Here is a 15,085-nt window from a genome sequence, read left to right on the forward strand (position 1 = left end):
ACATATAAGAAATTATTTATAATTTCTGGTTTTTAGTTTGCATCTTATTTGATTATTTTCATCAATTGGTATGTATTTAATGCAGCAATCACAGTTTAGTTATGAAAATGATTAAACAGCTGTACTTCACCTCTACCTTACTCTAGACAAAAATGGACATATGCTAGATCAAACCTTTACTCTCTTTAAGCAATTGTCTAGAAATTCTCAAGTCGTATGTTCCAAACAATTATATGTAAGAGCTGCTGCATAAATACATGAGAGTAATCACTCATTCTTTTTCATAGCAGACTTTCACTTAATTCAGTGCATAAATTAAGTTCCTGTGGTGAATAAATACCCTAAAGGTTCCTGAATCAGGTCACGTAGATCTGCTCAGGATTTCACACGTTAACTTGATTTGAAAAGAAAGCTACTGCTGTATAATATACTGCTGTATAACCTGTATAGGTTCATATATTAGCTCTTGAGGTTCTAGAGGAAAGGCAGATCTGGGTGCTTTGCAATTTAAAAATGTGGATATAGTTTTGTGTATGTCTGCTTGCAGGGTGTATTCAATCAAAGGATACATTTTCAATGTACAGTTCAAGACCATTTTCAAAAATATTGATCCATTTATGGATCTCCTGCAGTTCATTAAATGAAAATGAAAGACAAAATGAAAATAAGTTGTATGGTTTTGAGCAGCTGTGGCTGTATTGGCTCAAATAGAGATGTAGAAAGAGGCATCCAGAGGCTACATTCTCTGAAGTAAAACAGCAGGTGATGAATAGCTGTTAAAGATACCAGTATCTCAATACCACCCACAGACACTGCAAAAAAGTCTGCTAGTATATTAAGCCAGACTTTTTTCACACGTTCTTCCTCTTGCAGGAAACCACTATGGCATGTAAGAGAGTAATGATCTTTTGTTATAATTTTAAATTAGTCTCGGAGTTCTGTAGTAGAAATTTAACCCTCCATTAAATTCTAAATATTTTAGAGTAATTTCAACAACACACCATGGTATCTTCTAGAAAGATGTTTCAGATTTAATGTTTAAATTATCTGTAGGATTTAACCTTCAGAAACGTAATGCAGGCCATAGAACTTGGAGGGATAAGAAAAAAAGAAAGCTGCTTACAGTTTTTGATACAGAACATTTTGTTAAGGGCAATAATTGTGTCTTTTATCTGGCTAAATATAAAAAAAAACTTCAAATAAAACCTTTGTTAGCCCGTTTTTACCCTGAATCTTTTGTGGAATAAAGAAATTAGCCACAGGGAGGTGCAAGTGAAAGGAGGTACCTTCCATCTGTTCTTCTGGAGAAGCCAGCAGTGTTAGCTTCTAGCAGTATCAGCCTTCCAAAAGGGGAAATTGTCTCTCCTTGAAGCTGATACCTGTTCCATCTTGGGGCACTTGTGATAACTGGAGACATCTGATGGAATGGATAACCATTGGAAGTGTTTGGGTTTTTTTTTTCTCTTAAATTGAATGAATCCTGTTTAACAAGACTCATAATAGCCCTGACTGTATTGTTGGAACAATTTTCAAAGTAATTGCCCTGTCAGTTATAATTAGGTATTTGCAAGCACCTGTTCTGTAAGAACTAAAGAAAAGAACTAAAGAAACTTGTGGAACTTGGTATGAACTGGGGTCTGTGGGACAGCTTTAGCTATGTGCTTTCTGTTTTTCATCTGTTAATCCAGTCTACATTGATTTTTATAAGAATTTTGACAAAATGTCCTACCTATCTCTTAGTAATGTTATTTACTCATATAAGTTTATTCATGTAAACAACCATACCTACAAAATACTAAAGCATCCTGACAGGAATGTGTCTTCAGGATGCAGCAAAGTGTGGAGAGGACAGAGTTCTAGGGAAGGAGGTGCAGGAGGGCACAGGGCTGTGAGGAAGAAGGGTAACTAAAAAGCTGAAAAACAGAAGAAGCTAGGAGACAACTTGTGTTGTCTTAAGTACACAATCATTTTCCCCTGCCTTTTCATGAGTACAATAACAGCACTACATTTTGAATTGTTCTCGTAAGAATTGTACTGATTTAGAGCTCTTTGAGCAGAACATAAAGAGAATTTGTTGTCTTCATGTAACTGGTTCTAGTGTATAGCCTGAAAATAAACCTATAATTTCTTTCTCATGGCAGTGAGAATACTGGCTTGTATATGAGAGTCTAGATTGATGGTGGTGTCTTCTGAGAACTGCTGGCATATTTTGCCAGTGCTTTGGCAGGACTGCTATGCAGAGGGAAACATTCTGGAGCTGTGTAGGACAATTATTCTGTATGCCTATGTGAGATGAACCAATGTCAATATTTACATTACTGTACCTTTATGAATAATATTGGATAAGTAAACTAGCAATATATTGAAACAGAACTGGTATAATGGTGCTCAGTGAAGACAAAGAGATGTCACGTAGCAAGCTACTAGTAATTCTTGGGGGCTTTTCCTCAACAGGAACAAGAATCTAGTGGTTGTAAGTAAAGTCTAATTTGTTCTCCTAAACAATAAATTACTTGGTTGTATAAAGCTAGACTCCTTTTTCAATCAAAGCATTTGATTTATTATGTGAGCATGATACTGAAATCAATTTGTCTAGTGATTGATGCAAATAAAACCAGGCTGGTTTTGTTCTTAGAAGCACTGATGTTCAGGATCTATATGTGATTAATTTAGATAGTTTTCCCATTATATGCATATTCTGGCTCTCAGTTATGTTAATCATATGCCACTCTCAGCAGTCTGTCATGGGGGGGTTTCTTTATTATGATACAATTTTAGAAAACTGCACTGGGGAAAGGACAGAGATGATGAAGGTCTGGATTTAACATCTCTAATTTTGTATCCAACAGCTGTCCTTACATAATTGATGACACTTGTTCTTAAACCTCCAGTAGTTTTCTTAATATTTTCATTGGGATGTTTTACTTAGTTACTCATTTGAGTAATCTTTTTTTACTCCCCCTCCTCCCCTCCCCTTCAGTTTAAGTCTCTTGTTTTTGTCCAGTATACTGTAGACTTAGAGACCAAATTTTACTCCCTTTTTAGCAGTAGAATTTTAGTATATTGAGTATTTCCAGAGGTGGGGCATCTACAGTCTCTCTAGGCAAACTGTTCCAGTGTTTCACCACCCTTAAACTAAAAAATGTCTTCCTTTTTTAAAATCTGAATCTACTTCTTTCAGTTTAAAACCTCTACCCCCTGTCATATTGCTACCAGCCCTACTAAATTGTCCATCCCAAATTTATCATTGCCCTGTTAAGCCATCAGTTGATAGAAGAACATGAGTTCATCTGATCTTTCTTTTTTGTGTTGTCTTTTCTTACGTAATCATTTTCCCTATTCTGCTCTCAACTCTTTTTAAGTTTTTACTAAAGGCGAGACCTATGAGGAATTACAAAAGGATCTTACAGGTATTCATCACTGAGCAACAAAAAGGCAGATGAAAACCAGTGTAAATAACTCTTAAGTGATGCACACAGATGAAAAAACAAACCTAAGTTCACACTCAAAATAGTTGAATCTATTACATCTCATTTTCAGGACCTCAGGATGTGATAGAAAACATCATCTTACTTGTCAGTAGCTGGATTAAAAAAGCAAATCAGAAGTTATAATGGTTTAGGCAAGGAGAGATGAAAAACTGGAAATCATGCTGTTGTGATGCTTCATTTTGAATTATCTTATGTTCTAATCCCTTCCTTAAGAATCATAGAATCATAGAATTGGCTGGGTTGGAAGGGACCTCAGTAATCATCAAGTCCAACCCTTGAACCACTGTTGCAGTTACCAGACCATGGCACTGAGTGCCACATCCAGTCTCTTTTTAAGTATCTCCAGGGATGGAGAATCCACTACTTCTCTGGGCAGCCCATTCCAATGCCTGATCATCCTCTCCGTAAAGAAATTCTTTCTAATGTCCAACCTAAACTTCTCCTGGCACAACTTAAGTCCATGCCCTCTTGTCTTGTTGAAAGTCATCTGGGAAAAGAGACCAACCCCCCCTGGCTACACCCTCCTTTCAGGGAGTTGTAGTGAGCGATGGATAAGGTTTGGAGACAGAAAAAAAAATAGTCATTGATTTGAAATAGTTTATAGACAAGACAAACAGACAAAATACTCTAGAATTGCTCAGCTTCCTGATTGAAGTAGGATATGGTATGTGGCATTGATAGGGACTGGCTGTTGTCCTCACTGTTGCCCAGCTAAAGGCATCAAATGGAACTTGCAGATTGAAACCCAACGTAAGTAGTGGTTCTTGACACAAGCTAAGGCAGTACAAGATGTGGATGTTCTTCCATAAAGAGATTAGTGATGTGAAATTGTTCATGGGTTCAAGATGATACGGGAAAGAAGAGAATCACTGAAGTCCATTCAATGCATCCTCGTTGCTGAATAGATGAAGTATCAATTGAATAATGATTAATTCTGGAAGAGTTTCTAGAGAAAGACATATGTTTGTTGTGGTCTGTAGTCATGTCTTTTGCAACTGACAGAAAGAAGCTTACTGAGCTAGGTGTAAAGCTAATACAGCCACTTTTTAATTCTGCCTTCAATTTTGTAGGTACCCTGCTTATTTTTTCTGTCTTTGCAACTACTTTTTGTAAGAACACTATTTTCTGCGGCATCATTTGATTTATATAAACTCTGAGAACCCACCTGTGTGTAACCAGCCAGTGTTCATCTTTTGTTTGAGCCCATACCTGTGAATGAATACATTTGCAATTACCTGGGTACCAGATTTCAGTCAAATGCGACATCTGGTCTTATTCTACGTATTGAATTAAAGATTTTACCTCATTTTTATGTGATGTGCATCTGCCATAGCAGCTCTATTTGGAATGGAAATTATCTTGGATGGATCACACTAGTCTAAGATCTCACTGTAAGAATTCTGAGATTATATATTTTTGTTCTCTGCTACTAAGTCCTGAATTTAGGTTGTACAGAAGGAGAAATACAGGGTGAGTCAGAGTACATATTACAGACAGAACAAGTAGTTTCCATCTCCTGTAAAATGTTAAAAAACATAAAGAGGATATAAACATAACATATTTCTTTAGGATGACTACTTTACATTTTTAGAACTCCACTTCAAAAGCTAGACCACATAATTTAAAAACAATTTTTATGAAGTTATTTCGTATGTCTAAGCTAGTTTGTTTGCAGAAGATTTTGCATTTTTCACTATCATGGTATACAAACACTGTGCATGCTTTACCAGCTTCCTCCTTACTGGGTGAGTCAATGAGACAGAAGGAATTTCATTGTTGTTTTTCAAAGGATCAATAGAGATACAGAGATTCCATCTTCTCTAGTTTACTCATCTTTAAGAAGGGTGTTGGACTAGACAGTCTCAGAAGGTCCTTTTGAACCTGATGATATTTTGCAATTCTGTGATTATAAGGAGTGATCAGGACTGGCATTTTTCTAATCCTAATATAGTGTCTCAATTTAGGCCATTTTTTAAACTAGAAAGCTATTCATAGAATATAATCTGTAATATGTTTTTCCTTGTAGGAACTAAGTGACATTTCAGATAAGAGCTTTGTTATCCATGCCTTCTACAAAGAACAATGGCAAAAATCAAACAAATTTAAACAGGATATGTTTAGATTGTTTTAAACCTTAAATGTTAATTCTTTTGAAGTCTTTTATGTTAGTATGATATATATATGTATGCATTTATTTAATAAGTGGGAAGACTTTGTTTCTTTTCTGCATATTTTTCCAAGCCAAGAATAAATACACTGCTTTAGCTTGTTCCCCTCCTTAGAAGAGGAGTGTTGTTTGGGGATATGGACTACATGTATTAATCAATTGTAAGAAATAGTTATGTTCATTTAGAAAGCTCAGAAAACTTCAGAACTTGTGCTGGAATAAATGAAGCAAAATTGTTTTTTTTAATTCCCCAGGGTGCCAGAGTCCAAAACACAGCCAAGAATTTAGGAGTGAGGGATCGAACGCCACAGTCTGTCCCAAGGTAACTGATTGTGTGCTAGGCCATGATTTTCTCTGCTTTGTGCCAAACTCTTTTGAGCCAAGCTGCTCAAAAGCCAACATTAAACACTGACTTTGTTGTGCACTAACTGGTAAGATATATGGCTTTTAATGTACATAGAATCAATTACATTCTCAGCCATACAGTTTTACTTCAGGTAATTAGTTGCAGAAGTTCAGTCTATGTAGCACTTTGAAATGTGCCCACTTTTGGAAAATGAAACCTAGTTCAGGTTAATTATGAAAACACTGGGGTAAGTCCTTTATCACTTGTGATGTTTAGTGGTTTTGGGGAAATTATCCAAAACAAAATCCATAACTCCCTTTTAATGAAGTACTGCACTGCAGTATCTATGCAAAATCATGTTTTAGTTGCTTTTAGAGATAATGTAGTCTTTCTTTGTCTCTTTCTGAAATAGCTATTAGAAAGAAAAATGGGACTGTTCTATATTTATTCAGCTTTTTAGTTCTGTGATGGATTGCTGGTACCTGAAATATTTCTTAACAAGCACAATACTATACACAATAAATGAGTAAATACTCTACACAATAAATGAAACTAACAAAACAACAATGTTCTTAGTTTTATCTTGAAGTGATTTTATTAATTCTGCTCTACTTAAACTTTTGTAACCTGTCTAAATTATAATGGAGTTTTTTTTTTCTGACTAATGGTGACGCACTGAATGAGCTAAACAGAAATGCAGAACACAGTAACAGACCCTGCAGTTTTTAGATTTCAGTAAGAAGGCAGTGAATTAATAATACCTGATAGAGGTAACCATGTGAATGAAGAGATACACTATCCACAGTCTCACAGAAAGAACTGTCTTCTAAGTTCTGACCACTTATACTCAGGAATTTTTTTCTTAAGCCATTTACTCCCCTTTTCTCAGGTGTCCCAGTTTCTCCTTTTTTTTTTTTTTTTTTTTTTTTTTTTTTTTTTTTTTTTTTTTCCAACAAATCAGTGCACATTGGATCCATGCCTGTACTTGATCTTACTCTAGAGAAGGAGTGTACTTGAAGTGTACAAGATATGAGTAAATCTGCAGGGCAGCCACTCTTCTGTTGAGGAGTAACAGGATTTGTTGGAGCATATATGCATCTTGCATAGCCCGTAAAATAAAACCAACAGAAGTACTGATTCTAGAGTAAGCCCATCAGCAATGAAGTCATTGCCTTATCAGCAGATGAGGGCACCTCTTTGTACAGTAATGATTACCTTATGAGGCAGACCAAGACCAAAACTGCCTGACCAGCTGTCTTGCCTTGTGGGAACCTAAGGCAGTAAAATAACATATTATTACATAAAACCTGGGAGAATCCTTTCTGTGTTTTGTTTGCCACAGTTTTATCCATAAATGGACTCTTCCTCCATGGCGTAATTCTGGAGACAGTCAAAGAATTGTTGCAATCCAAACTTTTTCCATTTCTAAATGACAGACCATGTGTCTGTATCTAGAATCAGAGCTTCTTTGATAAAGGAAAAATCTTAGTTCTTAAGGAGAAAAACTTACTTGTGAGACATGTTTTGGTTTTTCATCAGTTGAAAAAAGCCTTTTTCCTTTGGCACTCCCACAACATAGCAATGAAAAGCTGAAGAAAATTTATGAGAGGGCTCCTAGAACATGGAATAGACAGATGTATCCAGCACACTTGCCAATTGGCAGTAACAGCAATGTCACAGGAATATCTCATTGACCTCAGTGTTGGGGCATTTGGTGTACATTAGAGAGATAAGTCACATAAGTTGGAATTGTCACCAGTGGGAGTGATGCTTTATATAAATTACTCTTTTATTATACCAGCAGAATCAAGTAACTCCAATAACCACTGTTTATTTTTCTCCACATACTTGTTTGGATAATGATCAGGCCATCTTATTCTTTCATTGTTATACAAATATGAGTTGCATGTATATTGGCTTATATATGACTCCTAACAAATACATTGATGCCTGCAAAATGTGACCTTAAAGGTCAGCCAAATGCCAGCATGGAAGAGCCCAGTGCTCTTCAGAATCATGATCACCACATTAAGGTGGAGATCTGAAAGCAGGTTTGCAATTGCTTTTGGCTGACAGAACTGATGCTCCCCAGTCCAACCATGCAGAAACAGTACTGCTTGATAATCACTTCCGTGGGATTCAGAGAAAAAAAGCAATTAGCCCATGGACAGTATCCCATGGTTTTTAACTCCTAAGAGACATCAAATCAGAGAAGTGCAGATATCCTGCCTTGCTCTTGCATAGCCACAGGATGCTTTGTCTGACGAGGTACCTAGATGTTAAAGAGTCTTTAAAAATCCATGGGGCAGCCATACATACCACACCTCACATAATTTCTGTAGCAGAATATCATGCCAAGAAGGCATCCATTGGTCTTGAATTAACTGTTTGTGGAGCCCAGCCACATGTACAGATTTTTGTTTTCTGTGTTGATTCGTAATATGGTTTGGAAATTTCTTATTAGCTAAAATGAAGCTATATAAATTAATCTGATGTTTAATTGGCAAATTTGCAAATTATACTAGGAAAACTCAGATACACTGAGTGTTTTAAATATCCCTACCCCCCAAGCCACTGGGCCATTCACTACCCTGCCTGTAGCCTGATCTATCAAACCTGCTGTTTCTATTGCTTTGGTATTTCACTACTGGAGATTCTTTGTGCTAAGTATTAGTGCACATGCTGCATCACTGTCTCTTCATTTTTGGCTTCTGATTCTTTTTCTCCTTCCCATGCCATACTTGGTCTCCTCTCTTTGCTATTCCTTCAGTGATCCCCTTTCCCTGAGGAAAATACATAATCTCCAAATGAGATCATGTCCAGTGCTGGTTGTAATTGCTGTGGTTGCAGGGGAGATACTCTGTGCTGGACATAATTGCAGAACAGAGAGCCTGAGGTCAGAAAACTTGCTGTTTATTTTCAATATTCCTAACAAGATAAAGTATCAAACACTTGGTAATAGCCAAGTCCATGCAAATGGGTTTAATAGAAGTTCTAAAGCCTTTCTAAATAGAGGAGTAGTTATTTCATTCAATACTGAGGCAGTAATTTGAACCAAAGCTTACTGTAGTGACTTCAAACATGTAAAAAATAGAGAGGAGAGAGATTTTAAAAGCTTCATGCTGGTGTGTTGCATATCTGACATCTGTCTTGGGTTCTTCAAAAAGGACCAGTTTTCTAGGGGACTGTGTTCGAGTGAGGTCTAACAGTGCCAAAACCAGAACAAAAATGGAGGCAACTACATTTACCAAGCAGCTTTTCTGATTTAGAAATTCAGAGCAACATCTGACAACTGGATTAGTGGAGATTTAGCTTTCTCCAGAATGGGGTCTTCAGTGCAGAAATATGAAAACTTGACTAAACTGGAATATCAACATAAGATTGCTTGTGGATGTGTGTTTAATGATACCGCTTTCAATGTAAACATTTATGCTCATGAATAAAATTTGACTGGCTTTTAATCAATGTTATTAAACTGAATTCAGTACCACTTGTTTTGCAGTGCAGGAAGACAGATTTAATTTGTGTTTCTTGAATTTACCCATTTGAATAATGATCAAGCTCTCAAAATAACAGTTGCATTGTTTTCTGTCATTGTCAGGTTGTACAAGCTATGCCAACCACCACCACCAGCTGGAGAAGAATGAGGAGAAGTGCTCCAGAAAATAATCCAATGATGGCCTTTGGGATACTGGGACTATATGACAAAATGTTACTGCACTATAGCAGTATGTGCCTGGGGCTTTGATCAATAAAAAATCCTTTACTCTCAGGATAAAGAAAAAAATACCCTAAATACCTTCTATTGGCATTGACAACTGACTTCCAAAATGCATTTCTGGAATCTGTGCGCTCCAACCTTACACTAGTAGAGCAGGAATCTTCCTTGGGAATTTTACACTGGAATGAGATTAATTTGATGTGTCTTGTTCAGCTACATGGTAGGTATAGCCAACAGCCTGAAAACAAAAGTCCTCCAGAGAGAGTGACTTCACTTTTACACTATACAGAATGTGTTCTTGTGGAGGGAATAAAAGCACAGACAAACTCTGCTTCATAATGGGCATGCACTTCATATGAGCCCCTTTGCACTGGTAATCCCATTTTTCCTGTCACCATCAGAACGATGACATTACTGTTTCAAGGACATCATGTAAGTGGGGTTTAAAAATGGAGAACTAATCTCAGAATTGTGTTTAATGGCTGCAGGCAGACAGCAGCTATGAATGTGTGCTTGTTATCAGTGAACTCAGCCATGTCTGGTGTTAGCAATCTGTTGTCACACTCCTTTAGAAGAAGTACATATGGGGCATTAAGACCTTTTTCAGTTGCCATTTTAATGAAGGAGAAGAAGGGTAAGTCTGATCTTCATCCATAGTTAGCTTGAATTTCAGACTCATGGATGCTTTACATTATTACGCCTCTGCGTTTCTGAGTGTTCAAGAGTTGTGGATATCTTGTGTAGTGCTACTCTAGTGAGTCTGCATGAGGTGAGGATGAGGCAGTGTTTAACTGGAAATATCTGGGGTTTAAATTGAATTACAGTTTGGAGATATGATATTTTTACAATACTATTTTTTTTTTTTTTGCTCGGTTTGTTTTGGGGTTTGGGATTTCTTTTTTTTTGGTCAGAATTCTTTCGTATAGCATTTTAGTTCTTTCGCGTGGTAATTGTTACTGATTTATTTCAAAATTGTACTGAGTATTCAGAGGGCCCAGGGAATATGTATTTGAGTTTGGCTGTTCTTTTAGCCAAAGAATTTTCAGAGAAAATTCCCCCAAATGAAGTTTCATGTGTGAACATGTTAAAAAAAAAACCCTATATTCTGATACAGTTCTACTTGTAGCAGTAGCTATGCATTATATTAGAGCAGGACCTATGCTGTCTGAATAATTTTATTTTTTTTTTACAACAGCAGCCTATATTAACGTTGCAGCAATCAAACCTCACAGCATAATTGTTGCATAATTATTTATGAAATCTTCAACAGATATATTAATCCACGATGAAATAAGTGAGAATTCAAAATGAGCTGTACTCTTGCAGAGTGTTTTTTATGTAGGATATTTAGGGGACTTGTTACTTTTCTCCAAAGGAGGAATTAGAGCTCCTACCTTTTTCAGTATTCTTAATATTTTTACAGACTTTAACTTTGCTAAGAAAATAAATATTTTTATACATCCAGTTACATATTTCTGCGCATATATGTGAGTTTCAACATGTATATAGTCATGTAGTCATATCAGTTACTGGTCCAACCTTAAATATAGAGTGTTTGCCTTAAACTGTGACCAAGACATGCAATAATGAACACTCCAGTAACAATTTCACCTTGTGCTTTGAAGTTTATGCTCTTTTATAGTTACTGGAAGCTGTGGGGCTATAATTTTTTTATTAAAAAAAAAAACAAACCTAAACCAGCAAAACCAGAGTTTTACTCTTTAGAAACTTCTTTTTGTCTAGGATGACCTAATGCTTGCTCGTGAGAAAGAGTCACTATTGCTATAGTTCTGTTCTGGTCAGGATCCCATGCTTTTGGATGCATTTTATTCAGAAAGACAGTATTGGCTAGGCTGCAGGCTAAAGCACAAAAAATGTTTCAGTTTCTGCTTATTCAGACTTCAGGAGTACAGAGAAGCCCTAACCTCCTTCCTGGTGAGGATGGTGCTGGTGTCAGCCCCAGCTGTGAGCCCCCCATCTTCCCGTGAGATTTACCCACAGGAGTTTTGGTTTTTTACTACAAGGCAAGTCTACTGTCAGCTGCATAGAGCTTCTACTCCTGTATAATAGAAAATTAGAGGACAAAATCTGTTGCACGCATGCATGTTATTGTAACTAGTAATCACTTTTTTTTTTTTATTGCATTGAAAATATGCCAGAACAGTCTCCCCGTGTAATATGGTAATTGCCTAATTTGTTTTGTTATTGAAAATACGGGGTAATAGACATCTGTAAACACTGAGGGACAAACAGTTAAAAGCCAGTCACTGGATCAGATTCTTTCAGTATTGTATCATGAGTGTACATCACAAATCTTGACCTCTTGTTTTTGTATCTGATTGTTAGTTCTTTAGTCTTTACCCATCATCATTGGTGGCAAAATCAATTATTTAGCTTGGTATCAAAGTAGGTAGGAAACTGAAACTCTGTTTTTCTGGGATTACAGGTGGCACATAAAGACAGGATTTCCATTGGGCATAAATGTTTCACAGATGGTCTATGGAAAGCGAGTGCCTAATTTCTCAAAATATCCCTCAAAAGCCAGTGGTCTCTGAAAACATTGTGAAGCTTTTCAAACTGCTTTTCTTGTCCCTCAGTTTTCAGAGCACACTTCACATTCAAACACATCTGGCTTCTAGTAACATTGGATAGACCGTTAAGAAACGAGTTCTTAAATTGTAAATTTTACAAATGTTCATTATTGAAGCTATTTATCTTGCTTGGGCTATGTAGAGGATGTATTTGTTCCTTATGCAAGGTACACTTGCAGAGTAAAAAAAAAAATCTCATCACACTGTGTTTATTCTCTCATAAATTTTTAGACTTAGAGATGACAAAAGAGGTGATGAACAACAACAGATTATGCAGCCTGTTTTTATGACAATGTGGTGTACTGGTTTAGGGAAAGCATTCTGTATGTAATTTTTGCTTTTTCATCCAAGTATAATTCTTCTGGAAACAAAATAAAGGATCTAAAGGCATGCATTACTCAATGCTGACTACCATGATTCAGTGGTAGTCTGGGGGGATATATAGGAGATTTAAAAGCTGGGAAGGGGGAGTTAAGGACCAAGGAACCATACGGCTCATACTTGTAGAAGACTTGGATTTTGATTTTTAAGGTAGAGCTGATGATGTTTGCTCTGTCTTTGTAACTATCATCTGTGACTAACAGGATGGTAAACAGTTTATGTCATGAGCATTGATTTAGAGTAGCTCCCCAAATTATTTCATAACACTCTTTTTCCTTGTCAATTGTAAAAGAATTTTAAAATGTAGACATCCCAGTTTCTCAATGTTAAACATTTTTGTGTTTAGGGATTAATCTTAAAGTAAATATTCCTGATACCAGCTGAACAAACCAACTGATTATATGTCCACTGAGAGACTTGCAATCCTTAGTGGCTTTTCAGATAGTTTTCACAGAGTATTAGCAAATGCATTGGGTTTCTGGGTTGTTTTGTTTTGTTTTTTCTTTGTTGAAATGCAGTCAATAGTGGTCCAAACTGCTCTTCTACTGTTTTAGAGTCAAAACAATTAAACTTTTTTTGACAAGGATTTATAGTAATCATACTTAATCTCATTTGTTAAGAGTCCTCTAATGGAAGAAAAATGATCCAGTTTATAATCTGTTTTCACCCAGAGAAATTCACAAACAAGCAATAGCATTTAACTCATTTTCAGATGCAGTACACACATTCATATGTATACAAATATATGTATAAATAAAAGACAATTGCCTGAATGTGAGTGTACAAATCATGGTTAAGTATGATGCTCAAAAAAGAAAAGTATCTTTCATTTAATTTTCATTTAAATTGTGAAATCAGTAACTGTTGTATATTGTTGTATTTCCATAAAGCTGTAAAGAGTATGGAGCAGTACTCTTCACAGCTCCTTCATGGCTATGTCTGCCAGCATTTTATGCATATTTTGCACCTTTTTTGTTTAATGTTGTGAAAAGAGGAGACTTTCTCAAGTTAATGGATTGCCTTATGTATTTTATCTCTGTACTTGCTGATAAATGCAGGTAGTGCTTTTCTAATTGTACTCCAGCAGTACACCAGCACTGGTAAATTACATGCACCATACATACCTGTCTCAGGATACCTGGATTTTTCAACATTAGGTTTTGAAGTAGAAAAAAGATACTGAACTCATATTTTTGTATGCTGACAATTGTGTAGGTTCTTTTTGTATACTGTATATATCAATCAAGTTTTCCTAAAGAAATTGTCATTAGCAACATTTCCTTTTTCCTGCTAGAAGATGTGGGTTTGTTTTTGTGTTAGGTATGTATAAATGAATATACAGCATGCCCAGTCATCCAGATATTAACACCAGTGAGAAATTTCAGACTGTCCAAATGCCAGTCAAATAGTTGTGTCTTATATTCTGCTCCAGAAATAACATCTTCATGCTAGAAATCCTGTATGGCTACACTGGAACTACCTTAGCAATAACTTTTGCTTCAAGTTTGAAGTCCAGTAGAGTATTCAGAGAAGCTGGGACAATTTTGCAAGTACTTAAATTTGGACTTCCATGGGAAAACCCACAACATCTTTTGTGGGAGTGTGTATTCTGTCTGTACCATGCACCAGACTTTAAAAGGCTTAGTGGCCTTAATAACTTTTTAACACCATGTATATAGTGTATGTATTTGGTTATTCTTGTGTTACACTTTAAAAAACTTAAGTCTTTTATTGAGTATTGCACACATTTTTCAAATGAAGAATATATTGTTTGTAACGTCTCATTAAGCACAAGAGAGCATTACTGCTTTGAAATAAAATGTTAAGTACAGCCATACACAGAATCTCTCAGTGAGCTTTTATTTTAAAACAGTCAAACTAGCAGCTTTGTAGGTAGCTGACTTTATTAGATGTAGCCTTTGGAATTTAATGTTAAATGTCCTCTAAAGATGGATTTAAGTTGCTTTTTCCTTTTCTGTAAAGTGCTTGTGTAGCATACTTTGAATCAGTTGCTATATTGATTATGGGTTGAACTAATGCTGTGTTTAGATCTATGGTTTATTTTTTTAGTCTACATATTAAAGACTGGAATGGTAACAATGTATTACAAAATGTCAGACAGCAATAAAACCATTCATAATATGGCCAGTGCAAATATCTTTTTTTTTAAGCAAGAAATAAGTTGGTGGAGGAGGGGGTTGGCATCTCCAAGTATGGCTGTCCTAGGAATTCTGCTTCAGAACAGAAATGAAGCTTGTAAAAGAAAATATTAACAATAAGAATCCCTTCTGAGGACTAAGGCCCAATCTAGGTTGATTGCTGACAATTAATGTCAGCATAGATTATATAAATAATAAATTTATAATCAGTGGAAAGCTGGAACCTGTA

General features: G+C 36.0%; 1 protein-coding gene across 1 annotated transcript in view; it reads left to right on the top strand.

Annotated features, from left to right (window-relative positions):
- The window catches only part of PREX2 (phosphatidylinositol-3,4,5-trisphosphate dependent Rac exchange factor 2), a 174,680-nt gene extending 159,835 nt beyond the window's left edge, over positions 1 to 14,845 (top strand). Inside the window, exons 39-40 of the mRNA XM_030445602.1 lie at positions 5,913 to 5,980; positions 9,606 to 14,845. Coding sequence (XP_030301462.1) covers positions 5,913 to 5,980; positions 9,606 to 9,651 — 114 coding nt within the window. The 3' untranslated portion in view covers positions 9,652 to 14,845. The remainder of the gene's footprint in view (positions 1 to 5,912; positions 5,981 to 9,605) is intronic.
- Positions 14,846 to 15,085: the final 240 nt, after the last annotated feature.

The sequence above is a fragment of the Calypte anna genome, chromosome 2 (assembly GCF_003957555.1).
Source record: "Calypte anna isolate BGI_N300 chromosome 2, bCalAnn1_v1.p, whole genome shotgun sequence".
In the NCBI taxonomy this organism is placed as follows: Eukaryota; Metazoa; Chordata; class Aves; order Apodiformes; family Trochilidae; genus Calypte; species Calypte anna.